General features: G+C 42.7%; 1 protein-coding gene across 2 annotated transcripts in view; it reads right to left on the bottom strand.

Moving 5' to 3' along the window:
* Window positions 1–16,557, bottom strand: part of ntsr1 (neurotensin receptor 1 (high affinity)) — a 23,814-nt gene extending 7,257 nt beyond the window's left edge. Inside the window, exons 1-2 of one of the 2 annotated variants that reach the window (XM_034696209.1) lie at window positions 15,695–16,557; window positions 2,771–2,972 (exon numbers count right to left, since the gene is read on the bottom strand). In XM_034696209.1, the coding sequence (XP_034552100.1) occupies window positions 2,771–2,972; window positions 15,695–16,336 (844 nt within the window). In that variant the 5' untranslated portion in view covers window positions 16,337–16,557. The remainder of the gene's footprint in view (window positions 1–2,770; window positions 2,973–15,694) is intronic. The other variant, XM_034696210.1, reaches the window with a different exon arrangement.
* Between the last annotated feature and the right edge of the window lie 3,854 nt (window positions 16,558–20,411).

Raw genomic sequence — 20,411 nt, 5'->3', positions numbered from 1 at the left:
CACAACAGTAACACACTCCGCTCCTTCTGGTCCACTGAGCCCCGCCCCCCTCCCAACGCTGCCCGTCATGTCAATCACAGTGTACTGTACCCCCTGCTCAAAGCAACCACATACACACCACTCACCTGTCTGAAACTCTGTCTGTTTAATGTCAGATCCCTCACTAACAAGGCTCTGTTGGTCGCTGACTTTATTTTTGAGCGGAAGCTTGACATTCTATGCCTCACTGAGACCTGGCAACAGCGAAATGACTTTTCCCAGCTTAATGAGGTGGTCCTACCCCAGCCCTTTCCCGGCTTCCTCCCCTGCTGACCTGGTGACTCACTATAATAACTGTCTCTCATCTTCCCTCACCTCCCTGGCTCCTCTGAAAACCCGCTCAGTCTCATTCACTCACACTGCCCCCTGGTTCACCCCAGACCGCCGCCAGCTCAAAGCCACTGGCCGTCGACTGGAGCGGCTGTACAAAAAGACCGGACTCACTGTACACAGCCAAATGTACAAGGATCATCTATATCTCTACAAGAACGCCCTCACCACTGCAAAATCCTCATACTACTCCAACCTCATCAACACTGGTACAGGTAACAACAGAGTCCTCTTCTCAACAGTCAGCCACCTACTTCAGCCTCCTAAAACCCTCCCTCCAGACATTTCCACTGATCAGTGCACTGCCTTCCTGGACTTCTTCAGCTCTAAAATCAACACCATTCACCAACAATTGGCCTCATCTTCCACCTCCGCAAACAATCCACCCTGGATGACCACCACTGACCAACCTCTCATCAGCTCCCTCTCTGACGTCACCCCAGCATCAGAACACACCATCTCTGAACTCATCCGTAAAGCCAAAACCACCACCTGTCAGCTTGATCCTCTTCCCTCCTCCCTCGTCAAAGCCTGTCTGCCGTCCATCTCTCCCATGATCACCAACATAATTAACTCCTCCCTCACCACTGGTACTGTACCCCCACTCTCAAACTGGCTGCTATCACACCCATCCTGAAAAAAACCCGATGCTGACCCAGCTGACCTGAATCTCTACCGGCCCATCTCCAAGCTCCCCTTCATCTCCAAAACACTTGAAAGGGTGGTTGCCGCTCAACTACAGTCCCACCTCGACACAAACAACCTCCATGAACCCTTCCAATCTGGTTTCCGTCCACAACACAGCACCGAAACAGCCCTGGTAAAAATCACCAACGACCCCCTCCGTGCAGCTGACTCCGGACTACTCACCATTCTCATCCTCCTCGACCTCAGCGCAGCATTTGACACCATCTCCCACCCACTGCTCCTGGACCGCCTGGCTGGCATTGGGATCACTGGTGCTGCACATTCCTGGTTCACATCATACCTCACCGACCGCCAACAATTTGAGCAGTTAAGGACCCACAAGTCTGGGTGTTTGGGTGCTTCACTGGGTGTCCCCCAAGGGTCAGCTTTGGGTCCACTCCTTTTCATTATTTACCTCCTCCCCCTGGGCACACTCCTCTGTCACCATGGGATCCATTTTCACTGTTACGCCGATGACACACAGGTCTACATCTCCTCCAAACCCACCGCTGCCATTCCTCCCACCTCCCTCATCACCTGCCTTGCAGACATCCGGAACTGGATGAGCAGGAACTTCCTGAAACTCAACGGGAATAAAACTGAGGCCCTGCTCATCGGCTCCAAATCCACCCTCACCAAATCTTAACACATCCCAGCCCCACCCATCATCATCGACGGATTCCCTGTACCCTTTTCCCACCAAGTCAAGAGCCTCGGCATCATTCTGGACAGCACCCTCTCATTCGCACCTCACATTCAAAACATCACCTGGACTGCATTCTTCCACCTCTGCAACATCTCCAGACTCCGCCCATCACTATCCCAATCCAGCACCGAAATCCTGGTTCATTCATTTGTCACTTCCCGTATTGATTATTGCAACACCCACCTCACCTGACTCCCCACCAAACTCATCAACAGACTACAACTCGTTCAGAACTCAGCCGCACAGATCATCACCCGCACCAAATCATCTGACCACATCACTCCTGTTCTCATCCAACTTCACTGGCTCCCTGTACAAAACCGCATCCACTACAAAAAACTTCTCCTCACCTACAAAGCTCTCCATAACCTGGCCCCCACTTACCTCTGCAACCTCCTTCATGAATACACTCTCTCCCGCTCTCTCCGCTCAACCTCTGCTGGACTATTAACAATTCCACCGTCACGCCTCAGTACCATGGGTGACCGAGCCTTCAGCTGCTCAGCACCCAGACTCTGGAACTCCCTCCCCCCACACATAAGACAGTCGGACTCCATAAGTTCATTTAAATCTCACCTTTTCAAACTGGCTTATTCCCTCTAACTGGACTCTCTGCACCTCACTAGTTTTTAGTTTTTATTTATTACTTTTTCTTTTTGTTTGTTTGTTTTTATGATGTTTTAATGATGAATGTTTTTGGGTGATTTGAAAGGCGGCCAAAATAAAATGTATTATTATTATTATTATTATTATTATTATTATTATTATTATTATTATTATTATTTCCTCTGTCTCTACTTCCCACATTTCCTTTCTCTTCAGCTGTACTATCAATAAAGGCAATGCTGGATAATATGACCCCCAACTCTGCCACTGTCACCTCCACCACCTCTGTTCACTCTCACACAAACTGAAAAAAGAGAGAGATACTGTATGTGTGTGTTTCTAAGTTAGTATGTGTGTGTATTAAGTGTGTGTGTATATTTGAGTCCATGTTTTTTCACTCACGCAGGACGAGCACTCCGTGGCGGAGCGACTGCGCTCGGTTCGGCTCCACAGTGACGTTGAGGACAGTGGGATTTCCTGCAATGATGCAGACACGGTTTTCTTGCTCTGCCTCTCGAAACATCCACAGCAGCTGGTTGGCTATCACTCCGTTCAGGACAGAAATGGCCACCATGGGTATCACAAAGGACAGGAAGGCATTTACCTGTTCAGAGAGGACAGGTGAAATTCCAACTTTAACTTCAATATTTATTTCAACTTACATTTAAACTGCAACTTAAACTTAGATTGTAACTTCAACTCTTACTACAACTTTTATCTATAACTGAAACTTTAATGTCAACATAACTTTTCTGCAACTTCAATTTAATTCTAACTTGACTTTTCGGATAGGATTGGGAAATCTTGAATTTTCCCAAGGGTCAACCTGCTGTGCAACAGAGGTCCCCACAAGTATCATATTACACCACAGGATATACACATGATAAACATTTTCATACATATAATTTAAACACGTAACTCCAATAGGTTTAAACACTATACACTGCACCTTTGAATACTACACATAGTTCCTTTAAATACCACACACCGTACCTTTAAATAATACACACTGTACCTTTAAAAACAATACACTGTTCCTTTAAACACTATACACTGCACCTTTGAATACTTCAGTGTTCCTTTAAATACCACACACTGTATCTTAAATACTACGCACTGTACCTTTGAATACTACACACTGTACCTTTAAATACTACACACTGCACCTTTAAGTACTACACACTGTACCTTTAAATACAACACACTGTACCTTTAAATACAATACACTGTACCTTTAAGTACTACACATTGCAACCATAAGTGGCAAAAACAGTAAATTTGTTTGATTACTGACAAAACAAAGTCTAAACTACAGTTAAGAGATTGGTGATGGAATAATGAGAGACAGACATAAAATGAATCATTCTTATCATCATCATCCTCATCATCATCTTCATCACTATAATTATTATTTTCATGATTATAATTATCAACATCAACATCATAACCATAACTATCATTATCATTATCATCATCAGCATTATCATCATCCTCATCCTTATCATCATCATCATCATCATTGGTATCATCAACATCTTGATCCTAATTTTTCCTATCATCATAATCCGTATCAATATTCTAAAAACATTATCATTATTCAATCATTATTCACCATCATTGTTATCATCATAACCATCATCATCCTCATTATCATAATCTTCATCTCCTTTATTATCATCACTATCAGCCTTATCGTCATTATCAACATTATCAATGTCTGTACCACCATCATTATCACAAACATCCTTTTCTTCATCATCACCATCATCCTCATTATAACTATCATAACATCATCATCACCAACATTATCATATCGGCACATCAAGACACATCAAGAGACACACTGACATACACCGACACACAGAGACATACTAACACGCACAGACACACACAGACACAAAGACACACTGACACGCACACAGAGAGCACTGAGTTTATTTAAAAGCAGAGAAGAAGACAGGCTGAGCTGATGCTGCAGAGTTAATGAGCAGAAATCAGACTGGTTGGGAAAAAGACTGTTTACACACTCGCTCAGATTAAAATGGGTGTTTGACATTCTGATGCCTTCAGGTGGAAAATCCAGGTGAAAGGTTATAAAACTTTTAATACACCTGCAGAGTGAAATACGACAATTAGAGACAGAGTGGAGACTGATGCCAACACAAATCACAGATTAATGATTAAAAAAAATCTGTAAAAACATAAATAAAAAATACAAAAATACAAGTCAAAAAGTATGTGGCAGGGAATTCAATCAATGACCTACCACAGGAGTACCACAAACAGGACTGAAGTCATGACCCAATTGTCCCACCAGACAACCATAACAGTTTCTACAACAGTGATATCCCTTCAGGGTCCCCATTTCCCCCAGAGGAGTAACTACAGGTGGCATACACACAGATCCTACAGGTTCTTAAGCAGGTAAAGTTATCCTCAGAAGGCTGCAGGGCCTGTGCTGAACAGCTGGGAGGCGTACACAGACATCTACATCATCAACACCTCCATCAACACCTCTCTAACACAAAAAACTGTCCCAAATCATTCAAATCATAGTGCCATGGTCCCTAAAAAATAAATAGAACCACAATGAATGACTTCAGACCTGAAGCTCTCACATCAGTGGCCATGACATTTCAGGACCCCCTGCAGTTTGCCTATCACCCTGCAAAAGCATCAGCTTTATTTCTTAAGGTTGCGGAGGAAGGCTAGTTAGAGGCCAGCTCCTCACCCAGGCTTACAGAGGACTCCTTGAAAGCATCCTCACCACTGGCATCACTGTGTAGTTTCGGGGCGCCACCCTGGCTGAGAGGAAATCACTTCAATAGGTCATCAAGACTGCAGAGAGAATCAGCTCTGACCTCCCCTCCATGGACACATTACACACAGCGCTGCAGGAGAAAAAGCACAGAGCATCCTAAGCTCATCACCATCCAGCTCATTCTCTCTTCAGAGAAGGACTCAGGCTACAACCTGAGACACCAAAGATTAGAAAGCATCTCAACTCACAAGGCCCACTTACAAAACAGATTATTTCCATGTGCTGTGAAGACTGATAATGCAGGGCATCAAGGAAGGAAAGAAATACCACAAACCAATCCTCACCTTCACACTGCACAGCTGCACATTAGCAACAACAACAACATGCAACAATAATAATCAGCAAAGTAGTTCAATAATTGATGTAAAATGCTCATGTGCAATAACATTGTTGAAAATTGTCGTGACACGAGTACGTACAGCATCTCCTTTATATTAAAGCTGGGGTTGGTAGTCAGATTTAGATACACTTTTAGTTATACTGGTTAAAATGATCTTTATGTCCCGACGGCAATCAATACGTAATGTGTTCCTAAAAAAGAGTGAAAAAAGCTGCTATCTACAGCCGGAGTAAACCTGGGAAAACACCAACCAATCACCACCTTTAGGGTCCAATTTATGAAACCAATCAAATCCCATCCTGCCGTTCTGCCTGCCTCCTTCGCGTACATTTCCCTGGCGTGCACTCCCCGTCCCCTGCCTCTGCTTCCCCTGCTTCTATTTACTGCCCCTCTCGCTCGACCCCGGGCCTGTCCCCTCTGACCCGATGAGGAGCTTTACTCAGGACTGTAGTCCGGATCAGAGTCTAAAAAGTTCTCACCACGGCGGCTCTGACAAGCAAAAAAATTGATGACATTTAGTAAGTCCTACACAAATGTTTATGTGTTGTAGCATCCGTCTGGACTCTGTAGGGATGCCAAGCTAATTTGTGAACATGTTGAGCTTTAATAACCGGTCACTGTTGGCTGTGATCACGCCAACCAACAAAACAACAATCAATGTTTGAATGAATGAAGAACTTCTCCTGCCATCTCTCCTCTCTCCCGCTCGCTGTGAGTTATGAGAACTAAGAATAGCCATGTTTGTTTGTGTTTTTAACTTTCACGAGGACCGGTTTTGAATCAGTCACGACCATATGGTCGTGAATCAGCGGCGCTCGTGCATGTGAGCAGGGGCATCGTTTTGGAGGAGCTCCGAGCGTCTCCAAGGGAAGGGACGGAGGGATTAGACAGTCCTGAGGAAATGCTACATTCAAATTCATGCTAGTTTTCCGTGACCACCAACCTCAGCTTTAAAGCAAGTGTAAATTATTTGCAAGGATATATTTTCTGAAATCATGAACAATAAAAAATGAAAGGGGGAGTGGTCGGGCCAGCTGGGGGGGCGGGGGGGATTGGCCCTCCCTCCTCCGCCCTCCCCCCACTCCGGTGCGCCGGTTGGCGGGCTCTGGTCCTGGTCCTGCCCGGCTGTCTGCTCCTGGTGCTGGGCCCCCTCGGCCCTTGTGGCTCCTTTGGCTCTGTCTTGGGGGGCTGTGGGGGCGGTGTTGTGGAGGTGTTCCTTGAGGGGGCTGCGGGATCTCTCCCCCCTCGCCCCCCTTTCCTCCTGCTGAGTGACCTGGGGGTCGCCCTGGGTGCTCCGGCGGTACCTGTTTGCTTCCGGTCTGGGTCCTTGGCTTGTCCCCTGGCCTGGGTCTCCCGCGGCGGGTTGGGTCCTTCGGTCTGACTGCTCTCGCAGCCCGGGTGCTGGGCTGGACCGCTCGGCTGATCTGACCCAAGTGGTTTCATCTGCACCAGTGGTGGTCTTGTTACACAAATAGAACACAGCACGGCTGAATCGATGTGGAAAAGTAAACAGAGATCGTAGCAGGACCGGAAGCAGGCGACCGGCTATCAGAGAGACCACACTGCCCTCAAGCGTTTCGGAGGAGAATTGCTGCGCGACACGGACACATCGACGCAGAAGTATGTGGGGCTCATGTCCGCGTCAGCCCCTGCTGCGTAGGGGCGACGCAGAAGTATAAATCAGCCTTAACAGGGATGGTGATGGTTGCATGCACACAGTCACAAGCACAGAAGAAAATTGTTTTCTTTCTTTTCTTTTGCTGCAAGAATAAATTGCATTAATATTTGACAGTTTGTGACAAACATGACACAAACCAGAAATATATATGCAGACGAGGAAAACAAAAAAAAAAAAAAAATGAAAGATCTCACTTTGCATGTACAAATACAAAAATGAAAGGTTTACCTTTTTGAATAATCAAAAAAAATTGTTATAAAAAAGTGTGAAGGACACACACATGCACACCACACATGCACACACACAGACACTGACAGACCTCAATCTTTACAATTTGAACTTTTCTATACAACCTCTCCAGTGTTATATAACCTGTTATATCTCTCTCTGTGTTCATGAACACATTCAGGTACTGCTGGGGTAAAACACACACATACGTATGCACGCGCACACACACACGCATGCACGTGCACACACACGCACGCGCGCACACACACACACGCACACACACACACACACACACACACACACACAACTTAGCCCCTAACAGCGGAGAGGCACATTGAATTACTGATGGTTCTGCCGACGTGTTCGCCTCTCTGTGTGACTTTAATGGATTTTTTCCTGTTTGCGGGTCAAACTAATCTCAGAACAGCTGTAGACTGCCTCTGTCTCTGTGTGAATACATGAACATCATGAGGAGTTCTCTTCAGCTACAGAAAAACATTTTTGAGATTGTTTATGTGCGTGTTCAGTGTTTGTTTCAGTCAACTAATCTGTACACTGAGACAGAATAATCATCAGTATAAACTCTGCAGTCTGAACATTTGTACTGTCACTGTTTTTAACCAATAAATCAGCCTGCGGAGGGATCCTGCGTCATTATTGGTCAATGTCCTGCTCCTTTTCTTACTGAGAACACGCAGACCTTCATCACAAATAAGCCTCGCCAACCTGACATGGAGGGGGAGAATGATAGAGGGAGAGGGAGAGAGAGAGAGAGAGAGAGAGAGAGAGAGAGTGAGAGAGAGAGAGATACATATATAATATGTAATAAATATATATGTAATGTATGTGTATGAATCATATGTGCTTTGGCAACAACACGTCTTTGTTAATGCCAATATAGCAAATTGAATTGAATTGAATTGAATTGAATTGAGACACAGAGAGAGACTCAAGGCCATAGAGACAGGTTGACACAGACACACCTGGCTGCAGAGAGGACAGACTGTCAGCTCTGTCCACACAGACAGGTGGAGACAGAGACACACTTCCTGCTATACTGCAGCAGGTGTGAAGCTGTCAGAGAAGAGTTCTTCTCAAAGATGAAAGATAGTGTGTGTGATTTTAATTCTCTCTGTGAACAGACTCAAATGCAACAGGAGAAATCACACATACACACACACACACACCCACACCCACACACCATATATAATTGTATATATATATATATATAAAATGTATTTATTTTTTCATGTTAGTTAAACTAGATGAATACGTCATCTTTTATGCCCCCCTGGTGGACAGGTGAGGAATAAAAGGTGATGTATTAATGAAGTTTAAAAAGTCCGACATAGATGTAACTGTGTCCATAATATTTAGATACAACTTCATAAAATAAAAATATAAAACAACTCTAAATAATAAAATAACCTATAAAATGTTTTCCTGTTTCAGAGTCACTGTGTTTTTATTTCTGCACAGTTTCCATGACAACCAAACAACAGGCTGTTTAAAGAGTCTGTCCTTTCATACATCAACTTATTCTAAACATCGTCTCAACAACAGCAGCAGTTTTCAGGTCTCTCTCTGTGTGCTTGTGTGTGTGTTGGTCCTTTTCATCACTCGGCTCCACAGCTTTGATCTTAGAGCAGATCTGTCTCACTCCAACACACACATCCAAATATTTACACAACAGCCACACTGTTTCCACAGAGGACACACACTCTCTCTCTCACACACACACACACACACATGCACAAAACACACACACGTACACACTTCAATTAGAGTTACATATGTGTATCCTGATGTAATAATTACTGAAGACGATTTCATCACTGTGGATCAAAGAGTATTTTTTATTTTATTTTACTTTCAAAATATTTCTTAAAAAATTAAAATATTAAGGAAATAAAATAAATATATATAAATACACCTCTTTGCTTTACCCAGGTTTATTCCCAATGGTAAACCAGTCTTTATGAGCAGTCCCATCCCTCCACACATCTGAGGCATGGGTCATTTTAGCCGCATGCTCAGCTTTAATACATGACTCAAATCCACCTGTGCAGCACGTAGAGTCCTCTTCATCTGTAATTTCAACCCCTTTTGGATATGCATGATAGCCCAGCGTCACAAACTCAATCAGGACTTCTCCCTTGCACTGACTGCTCACACACACCTGGTGATTTCGGGTCATTACATGCAACATAATTTATACGCAGATGACTTACGACTGCTTTCCTCATAGAGCCCAGAGAGCTCTGTAAGTTATCCACACTCTTACACTGCATTAACCCATAAAAACCTGAGAGCAAAAAACTGTACAGCTTCATTCTGACTAAACAGAGGTGTGAGTCATTTTACAGGAAAAGATTAGACCCACGATCTTACAGGACATCGGTTCCCTTTCACATCCCCTCCAGCCCAGCCTGTGTAATCAAGGAGTCACATTTCACCAAACCTCATCTTTTGACAGCCACGTTAGACAGCGCTCCAGGTCATGTTACGTTTATTTATACCAGTCAATTAATATATTTTGTACTAACAAAGTCTATCAAACGGTCCCACATCACCCCCGCACTTTAACCCCTTCACTGGCTCCCCGTCTCTTATAGAGTCAAGTTTAAATTCTCACACTTACTCACAGATCCCTTCTATTACTCACTCCCTACACGGTCAGCTCCAGAATATTCACAACTCATTCAGCCCAACCAGTCACCTCGCCCACTCAGGTCAAACATGTTAATTTACTATCGGTTCCACGAAAACACCTCAGCACTCGTGGTGACTGAGCATTCCAGGCTTTAGCCCCCAGACTCTGCAGAAGTCTATTGTTATACCCTGTTTATGTCATCTGTATATTTTGGATTTTGTTTTAGTGCTCCCTGGAGAAAAAGGCACCTGTGGCCTGTTGCACCAACTCTGCATAAGTTATGTCCTAAGTTAAGGAGTAAAGTCCACCCTAAACCATATGTAGAAAATAGTGAGATTGTAAATTAAGATGTGCCATTGTTTGATTGCACCACAGAGACATAAGGTTTTTCTTAACTAGTGGACTGTAATGTCCAAACTAATCAGAATAGTGTTGCAGATAGGACGTTTTCACTTGGTTTGGCCAATCAGTGAACAGCTTTTTTTCTTAATGGGATGTTTAAGTGCTAACTCCCGTTAGCCTCATTGCTTCTAAACTCGCTAACAGCTAATCACTACTGCCGTAATTCCTGTTTATCAACAAACAGCAACATAAAGGCAAGTTAAATATGACAAAGCATGTTGATATGTTGATAATTAATCTGTAGTGTAAAATAACCACAGTGACATCGAGTGGTGAAATCGTCAACTACAACATACTGTACATTGATGTAACGGTACTCAACAAAAGTGCCAAGATCAGAATCATCATCCGTTTATTATTCATGTAAGCTAACACGGAGAGCAGGTTGTCGCCACATCACAGCTGGTTGAACTTTCTGTTTCTCCTCATCCATCAACAAATCCCATCTTTGAAAACAGTGCACCATGATCATGACCGGACTTTTACGGAGGACTTTACTGCTACTCAGAGCTAGGCGTAAAATTTAAGATGTAGCATAATATGCCTACGTTGGAACTATCTCAGCTGGTGCAACGCCCAAAATGTAAGTAGAGTGTAAACTCCCTTCTAAATTTGAAATTACAGGCTACATTTGAACTTACAAACAGCTTGTGCAACCCAGTGCAGTTGTTGAATGTAAGCAGAGACAGAGACAATGTGTATATTTTTAAATCTAAACACACAGTGGATGGATGTTATGTCTCAGGTTTATCAGATAACACTGAGTTTAACAGAAACTCGGACCTGGTAGTTTAAAGTTTTGCATGTTTATTTGAAAGCAGACAGAGTATTTAAAGTTTCAGTGACTAGTGATGAATGATTTCATTTACTTTAGAGTTTGGAGTCCTCAGGGTTAAAATCTAAAGATGGCTCATCAGTCACTTTATCTTAACCTAAATGTTGTATCTGAGCGCTCAGCGGGAAACAAATGGTTAATGTTTTTTTTACTCCATGAGAGAGAAAAATGTAGATCCAGGCTCTTCAGACAATGCTGCAGAAAATTAAGTTATATCAACAGTGTGTTTAAAAATATCAGGATTTACTCTTAGACTAATCTTAACAGTTAATATTGTTATCAAAGCCCTCAATAACCTCACCCTCTCATACCTAACCGACCTCCTCAAACACACCTCACGTTCTAATATGTATACAATCAATATTATTACAATCATTAAAATCAGCTCTCAGAGGAGAACCTGTTGAAAGTTCATTCACACTAGGGATGCTGGGATTAAGGGACCAAAACCGTGTCTAGTCTGTGTCCAGTCCGTCTCTGCTCCGCTGCGGTTTGACTCCTTGTTTCCTCGTCCATCAGCACCAACCAGCTTCAATTCCAGAACGCAGTACAGAGCAGGACCATCGGACAGCTGGAGTCATGTGACCGAGAATTTCTGCGGTAATTACTGAATCAACGATTATACCTCTCCATGGTGAGCCTCTCCTGATCTATGTTGTCTTTATTGGCCTCTGAAAACCGCTGACCTGTTGACTCCAGGCCTGGCTCCGCTCATCATGACTGTTTGTTGAGCTAAGTGAAATACGATGTGGCATAAACACAAAGCGTTATTCTGAAAATCAACCAAGTATTTTTAATTTGTTTCAGTGCCTGACTTCCTGTCCCACTCAACCTGCTCTGTGCGCACTGATGCATATATATGGTGTGCATTTATATATATATATATATATATATATATATATTTATCAAAGTAGAGTATGTTATTTATAAAATCAGAATTTTTTCAGGCATCTCATATCAGTGAACAAAGCCACAGAACATGACAGAGCATAGTGTGAATTATGCATACACACATCACCTGGACCTGCTCATCAACTGTTAGAGGAACAATAGAAAAACTTAGTGTCATGAACCAAGACCCTCGCTTCTCTCTCCTTTAAACTTCCCCCCTCTCTCTCTTTTACCCCCCTCATTCTTACTTATGTTGTCCAAACTGGCCAAGTGTTTCTCGCAAGGGACTCAGCACACACACGCACGCACCCACGCACGCACGCACACACGCACGCACACACTCTCACTTACACTCACACACACACACACACACACACATACACACATACACACTTAAAAATGTTATGGGAGCAGTTTTCATGTTTGCCCTTTCAGTAGACGTCATAACGTCCCCAGACTGTGTGTGTTATTTTTTCCACTCTATGTAAAGAGCAGAACAATAAATACATCAGACTGATTCCCTGAGTTTCTATAGGCCCAGGCTCTGCTGGGAAAATGTTTCTGCAATGACACAAAATACAACCCAAATTCCAAATAAGTTCATATGCTGTGCCAATGTTGTAAAAAACGATTTTTGTGTTTTTAAAGCATTTAAAGTTTATATTTCATTCGAGATAGAGCAAAAACAACATAACGAATGTTAAACTTAAAAAGTGTATGTTTTATAAAAAATATCAGCTCATTTTAAATCTGATGCAGCAACATGCTTCAAACAGTTGGTACAGAGACAACAACACAGGTAAAAAGTTTTTAATGCTAAAAAATCACCTGGAGGAACATTTCCCAACTAATGGGGTTAATGATCAAAGTTGTCTGGGAACACAGTTCATCACTGCATCCAGAAATGCAGGTTAAAACGTTAAAAAGAGGAAAATCATACATAAGCATGATCCCGAAACACGGGAGACTTATCTAGACCTGAGCCTGTTTAAGATTGAATGAGGGGAAGTGGAAAGCTGTCCTGTGGTCTGATTAATCAAAATTTGACATTCTTTTTGGAAATCGTGGATGCTGTATCCTCAGCTCTAAAGAGGGGAGGGACCACCTGGCTTGTTATCAGCACCCAGTTCAAAGCCAGCATCCCTGATGGTATGGGGATCATAACTGTCCATGGCATGGGTAGCTTACACAACTATGAAAGCTCCTTTAATGCTGAACAATATAACATATACCGGCTTAAGAGCAACATACGGTATGTTGCCATCCAGACAATGCCTTCATCAGGAAGACCTTACATATTTCATCAACACAATGCTAAACCACATTCTGTGTGTATTACAACAGCATGGCTCTGTAGTAGAAGAGTACAGGTGCTAAACTGCCCTGCCTGCAGTCTTGACTTGTCACCCATTGAAAACATCGACAAAGGAGACCCTGAACTGTTGAGCAGCTGAAATCCTCTATCAGGCAAGAATGGGACAAATTTCACTTTAAACTCCAGAAAGTGGTCTCATGGGTTCACCAACATTTACAAAGTGTTATTCAAAGAAGAACTGATGAACAGTAAACATGTCTCTCAACTGTTTGAAACATACTGCTGCATCAAATTTAAAATAAGCAGACATTTCTATAAAACAATAACATGTTTCTGTTTTAATTTGATGTGTTGTTTTTGACCTATTTTCTATTTCAATTTTACATTGGAAATATCTCAAACTCCCTAACTATAACTCTCTCACTCTCTCTCACTCCCTCTTTCACTCCCTCCCTGTCTCTCTCACTCTCTGTCCCTCTCTGGCACTCTTTTTTCTGCAGTCAGTCTCTGGGTTTACTTTCACACCCAGAAAGTGTGAAAGTAAACACTTTCTGCATCATCAATAACATCCTCCCAGTCTTTTTCAGAGCAGTGCATGATGGGAAGAGGAAGTATACTGATGAAGCAGCGCATTATGGGATACTTTGAGTCCCCAGGACCATATAAATGAAGCCTTGCGTTAGTTCATGCAGGAAATGGAAGCCATATGCCTCAGCTGCTGTCTAGCACAGCTACTGCCTAGCACACTTATATTTCCTTTTGGCAGTAAACAGTTAAATCTATGATGAGAGTGTTCCTGACTGAATTAAAATAATCATCCTCTGCCTGTTTGAAGAACCTTCAAATAAAACAGAAATCATTTCAATACTTCACAAAGATTTTTATTCTTAAGTTTTAAGAATATCTGGAAAATAAAATATTATTTCTGCTTCACATGAGAACTTTATGTCCCAACAGTCCTGAATGTTCTAAAATAAAAGGCCAGTGTTCAATAGTTAAAATACGATATCAGTAGGCCTATTATTAATAATGTAAACTAATTAAACTGTAAAACTTAAAAAACTGTAAAAAAAAAAAAAAGCAGACTTTATTTCAATGAATAATAATAATAATGAAGTATTAATATTAAAAGGATCACTTTTGTGATTATAATCCATATAATAATAATAATAATAATAATAATAATAATAATAATAATAATAATGTAACATTATCATTATTCTATTGTTATGACAATGATGATGATGACGATCATCATTATTATTATTATTATTATTATTACATTAATATTGTTTTTTTTATAATAATAATAATTATTGATTGATTGATTTATTGACTGATTCAAACTGAACAAACAATTAACGGAAAATGTTTGAATATTCATGAAAAACAAAAACACCTGAAAATTGTCGCACCTGTCCATTTATGAGTTTTTTTTGTTCACAATGTACCGATCAACAGGTAGTCAGAAATCTACACCTTTCAACACCTGTTCAAATCTTTAAACATCTGCTCATACCTGTTAACACTTTTCAACACTTTTCAACACCTGTTCACACCTTTCAACCCCTATTCACCCCGTTCACACCTTTTAACTTCTGTTCACAACTTTCAACACGTTTACACCTGTTAACACCTGTGCACATCTGCTCACACTTTTCAACACCCGTTCACACCTTGTTCTACACATGTTCACATCTTTCAATACCCTCACACCTTTTAACATTGTTCACACCTTTCAACACCTGTTAATACCTGTTCACTTCTTTCGACACCTGTTAATACCTGTTCACTTCTTTCAACACCTGTTAATATCTGCTCACTTCTTTCAACACCTGTTAATACCTATTCACTTCTTTCAACAGCTCTGCCCATCTTTCAAAAACTGTTCACACCTTTCAACACCTGTTCAGAAGTATCAAATATCGTTACAGGCATTCCAGGACTGAAACTGTGAATACCACTTGTAGCACCTGCCTCTGTTCCTTATATATTTGAAACCATACTGATCAAAATCAACAGTTTATGTTGCAAAACAAAATTTTAAATGCTTTTAAAAGTTTTTTTCAGAGGTTTAAATAAGAACACACTCAAAAACAGCTCACACACACAGAGGTGAGCTGCTCAGCTCTCACAACCTCTCTCATGCACGCGCCTACCCACCTGCAGCACGGCCTTCACGGTCCCCGGGTTCACGATGGCGGTGCAGATGTTCTCATCTCTGCGCATCACCTGTCCCATAATGAAGAGCATTGGCGTGGCCAGCGCAAAGGACGCGAGCCACATGGCGGTGATGAGCTTCTTTGTGCGGCTGCGCGACATGATACTTTTGGCTTTGAAGGGGTGGCAGATCGCCATGTAGCGCTCCACGCTCAAGCTCGCGATGTTCAGTGCGGTGGCGTACGAGCAGCTATCCCGCAAAAAGTAGTACCCGCGGCACACCGCGTCACCGAACACCCAGGGGTGATGGAACCAGATGAAGTTGTAAAGCTCGATGGGCATAGACAGGACCAGGATCAACAGGTCAGACACCGCCAGGCTGGCCAGGTGATAGTGCACCGTGCTTTGCAGGTTCTGCAAGCTCTTTCGGCTCAACAGCGTGAACAGCGTGATGGAGTTACCTACGGTACCCACCGCAAACAGAAACACGTAGATCACCGTTACCACCACGCGCGAGTACACATCCGTGTTTACCTCCAGGTCTTCCTCCTCCTCTAGACCCGCGGTGCCGTTACCCCACGAGGAGCCGTTCCCAAAGAGGGAGCGATGAGCGTGCAGCCCCGTGAGTGTCAAGTTCACGTCCATCCTCACAGTGTGTATGTATGTATCTGTGTGTGTGTGTGTGTGTGTGTGTGTGGGTGTGTGTGGGTGTGGGTGTGTTTGTGAGTGTGAGACAGGTGTGTGTGTCCGACTGTGTGCGCGCCACAAACCTGCTCAAGAACTCACACACAGCAGCTGTGTATGGGTCCGTGTGTGAGCTGAGCAGTGCGCTTGTCTCTCTTGGGCTCTCAGAATGTGTGTGCGTGAGAGAGATTCCGGTTGAGAACAGCTCTTTTATATTTGGCTCGGCACGGCGCGCGATCCTTATTGGACGCGCTGCGGTGACGCACAACCATTGAGAGGACAGCCTTCATTGTGTCCGTCCAGGTTTCACCCTGGAAACCATAAAAATAAATAAATAAATAAAATAAATGAAAAAAGTAAAATAAAGAGAAGATGAGCTGCAGGAGAGAGAAACAGATGATTCAACGTGAGAGATATAAACAGAGCTGATAATGAGAGTGAGAAACATCACCATTACAGAGACAACATGGTTCTGTGAGGCACATTATCTGTCTCTTTCTTACACACACACACACACACACTGAGCATGTCAGAGATAAACACAGCCTGACTGCAGAATGTTTTCAGTCTGATGATTCTGTGTGAGAAATGTTATCTGTTTAATTACTTATCTGTCTGAGAGATAGATTCATGTCTCTGCCTCACTGCTCATAGTTTATCATAGGTTTACGCGTGTGTGTGTGTGTGTGTGTGTGTGTGTGTGTGTGTGTGTGTGTGTCTTTATGTGTGTTTCTTTGTGCGTCTCAGTGATTCATCATTGTCAACATGTCGCTGATCTTCAGCCTAAGGAAAAGGGAAGTGTTGGCTGTCTTTAGGGGAGGCCCTCTGTCCCTCTCTCGCTCTCTCTCTCTCTCTCTCTCTCACACACACACACACACACACACACACACACACACACACACACACACACACACAGTATGCAGTAATAGAAACATACCACCTTAAGTATATTGTTTACTGTGGAACAGGATGCCTCTAAAGCGTTGTCCTTATCTCATCCTGGGGGGCTGAGGGGTTGGGGGCTTCTGTGTGCGTGTGTGTGTGTGTGTGTATGTGGCGGGGGGGTTCCTGTTTATGTAAAGAAAATTAAGGAGTCACACAAACACACGTATACATGTGTGACTATGTGTGAAAATGTTGAGGATGGGCTTTCACAATATATTATTGTGGCCAAAGAAATTGAGGATAGCGATTTTATCATGATAATTATAAAAATTTGGGGTGGGGGGAGGGGGCGTTATCAGTTAGATACATCTTCAACTTCATCTTCAATGAACGCAGCACCAAGAAATACAACAGCTGATTTAAACAAAGGCAGACCTTAAGTCCAAACAGAACCAGATCAAGGACCCTAACAGTCCTCAAGTCCACATAGAACCAAATCAATGATCCTAACAGACCTCAAGTCCACATAGAACCAGATCAATGATCCTAACAGACCTCTAGTCCTCATAGAAACCAGATCAGGGACCCTCAGGTCTGTGAGGTCCTCATAGAAACAGATCAATGACCCTTACAGACCTGGTTCTGAGGTGGACTGATGATGATGGACTTCTGGTTCTGGTCTTGAGGGTGTACTGAGCAGACTGAAGGTCTGTACCACGACAAGATTAAAGGGTCTGTTGAGTTCTCCGTAACAAAGTGGGCTGTTTTCTTACCTGGCATAATCACCATGGTAACTTTCTCTAATCAATAACCGTGTCGGTACCAGAATCACGAGTGCACGCTCAGAGTAACAGTTAATTCAACAGGTTGATAACAGCTTTGCAACAGTCCTCTGTCAGGGTTACTGAAGCCAAGTGACCAACAGATAGAGCTCATAGTCTAAACATTTGGTTCTGGTTCTCCTGGGTTAGGATTTGTCTGCTGGACAGGTAAGAGTACAATCTGCCGTAATCTAACATTTTTGTAACAATGTTTATTTGTTTTAGTGTTACTGGAAAGAAACCGTGCCGCCTGCTCACAGAGCAAACGGTTACGCCGACGGCTTATAACGTTTAATAACATCTTTCATCTGACGGTAACATAACACATTGTCAGATAACTAATTGGCATATTCAGGAGAGCTTCTGGTGCATGTTGCTAATACTCTCATTTCTACACACTGGACCTTCAACATAGTAAATACAGGCAGGTGAAGAATATGTTTCAGGTCCTGTTCTGTGTGTACTGAACATTTATGAATGAGATCCAATGGTCCTGGTTTTGGACCTTGAGAGCAATGGTGAGGTTAGATGTTTTTAGTTCTCACCTGACAGAAGAAGAAAAATGTTTGTGTGTTTGAGGATCTGATATCTAATCTGGATTCCTGGCTTCAGTCATTTCCTGAGCAGCTTAAAGAAAACACGCCCTGTAGCCTGTGACTAATGTTCACATGAGAGGGGAAACATACATTTACAGCTTACATGAGAGGGGAAACATGTACAGTTTACATTAGAGGGGAAACATGTACAGTTTACATGAGAGGGGAAACATACATGTGCAGTTTACATGAGAGGGGAAACGTACATGCACAGTTCACATGAGAGGGGAAACATACATGTGCAGTTAACATGAGAGGGGAAACGTACATGCACAGTTCACATGAGAGGGGAAACCCAACATTAAGCAAACTAAATGAGCCAAGTGAGGAATAACTGAGAGCAATCGGAAACACTTTCCTATCTGACACTGCAGCAACACAACACAATAACACAACATATCAACATGACACAACAATACATCACAAGACAACAACACAAACACATGACTCCAGAAGAAGATGTAGCCTACTTTATGAATTCCCTTCACTCCCCTGCAGTGTTCCTTCTTTTTCTCAGGTTTGAGTGACTTCTCTCTCTGAAACAGGAAACCCAGAGCTTAGGGTGATTGAGGCTGTTTCCGAAACCACCTACTATACTAGCAGTACGTACTGATTTGTCCAAAATTCAGTATGTAGTAGGCAGTATGTGAACAAGAGCAAAATCTGCAGTAAGCCAAAACTCCCGGATGTCTACTGATTCGGGAAAATACCTCAGCATGCATCAGACCAGTCTGCCTCACGTACTGTTTCCCATAATGCACAGCGCTCGTTCTGCTTTTTCTTTTTCCTTATTTTTTGACAGGGGGAATCCGTTTTTGGGTGCTGTGAAAGTTATCAAATTACATATAAACTACTTCCTAACTTTTTAAATCATAAATGGATGCTAAATAATCATTTTATTTATCGGCTTCGCCGTTGTTTACTTCCGCTTTCCGAAACTGGAAATCCAGCGATGTCTGGCTCAGCATGCTGCATGACAGATCGAACAGAACAGTCATACTACATACTAAATTCAAACCCAGTATGTAGTAGGCAATACCTACTGCCTACTACATTAGTAAGTAATATGTAGCAAGCCATTTCGGAAACAGCCTGAGAGTGTTACTCTTCCAATATGGCTAACTGATACATGGCCGACTGTTCATGACAGAGTAATTTAAGGTTATTGATGGGCTTTTCCATCACATCAGAGTTTCTTTTTTTAAAATAAGACTTTAATTCTTTATTTAAAGGTGCAGTGGCCACCTCTTGCTGCCTTGCAGGCCACCGTTGCTTCACCAACGGTGGCCTGCAAGGACAAGAAACTGCTGTGATGCATGATAAGTGTGTAATGACCTGTCCCCCTCTTCTTACTGTAGAGTTCTACAAAGCCTGCTGGGATATTTTGGGATTTGATTTATTGGATGCTTTTAATGAAAGTATGGCCACCGGTTCACTGCTTCTGTCATGCCGCAGGGCCATCATCATCGTGACCAGACCTACTGCATGCCTGGCAGTTTTATGGTAGATAACCTTTATTTATTTGTTTATTTGTTTATTTCAACAGGGACAGTGTACAGCCATTTAGTTACACCAGAGTTAGCTAGCAGCTGCCTTTAAGGTGCATAGAGGTGTTAGGCAGGGCTATGCGCTGTCTTGGATGCTCTATGCACTCTCCCTGGAACCCTTCCTCCATAAGTTACCCTCAGGCTTCCATGGTTTGGTTTCACCTGATTTTAATTGTAATGTGGTGTT

Source organism: Notolabrus celidotus, chromosome 11 (genome assembly GCF_009762535.1).
Source record: "Notolabrus celidotus isolate fNotCel1 chromosome 11, fNotCel1.pri, whole genome shotgun sequence".
NCBI classification, from domain to species: Eukaryota; Metazoa; Chordata; class Actinopteri; order Labriformes; family Labridae; genus Notolabrus; species Notolabrus celidotus.
Note: the sequence above shows the minus strand (reverse complement) of the source record. Positions and strands in the feature narration are given on the sequence as shown.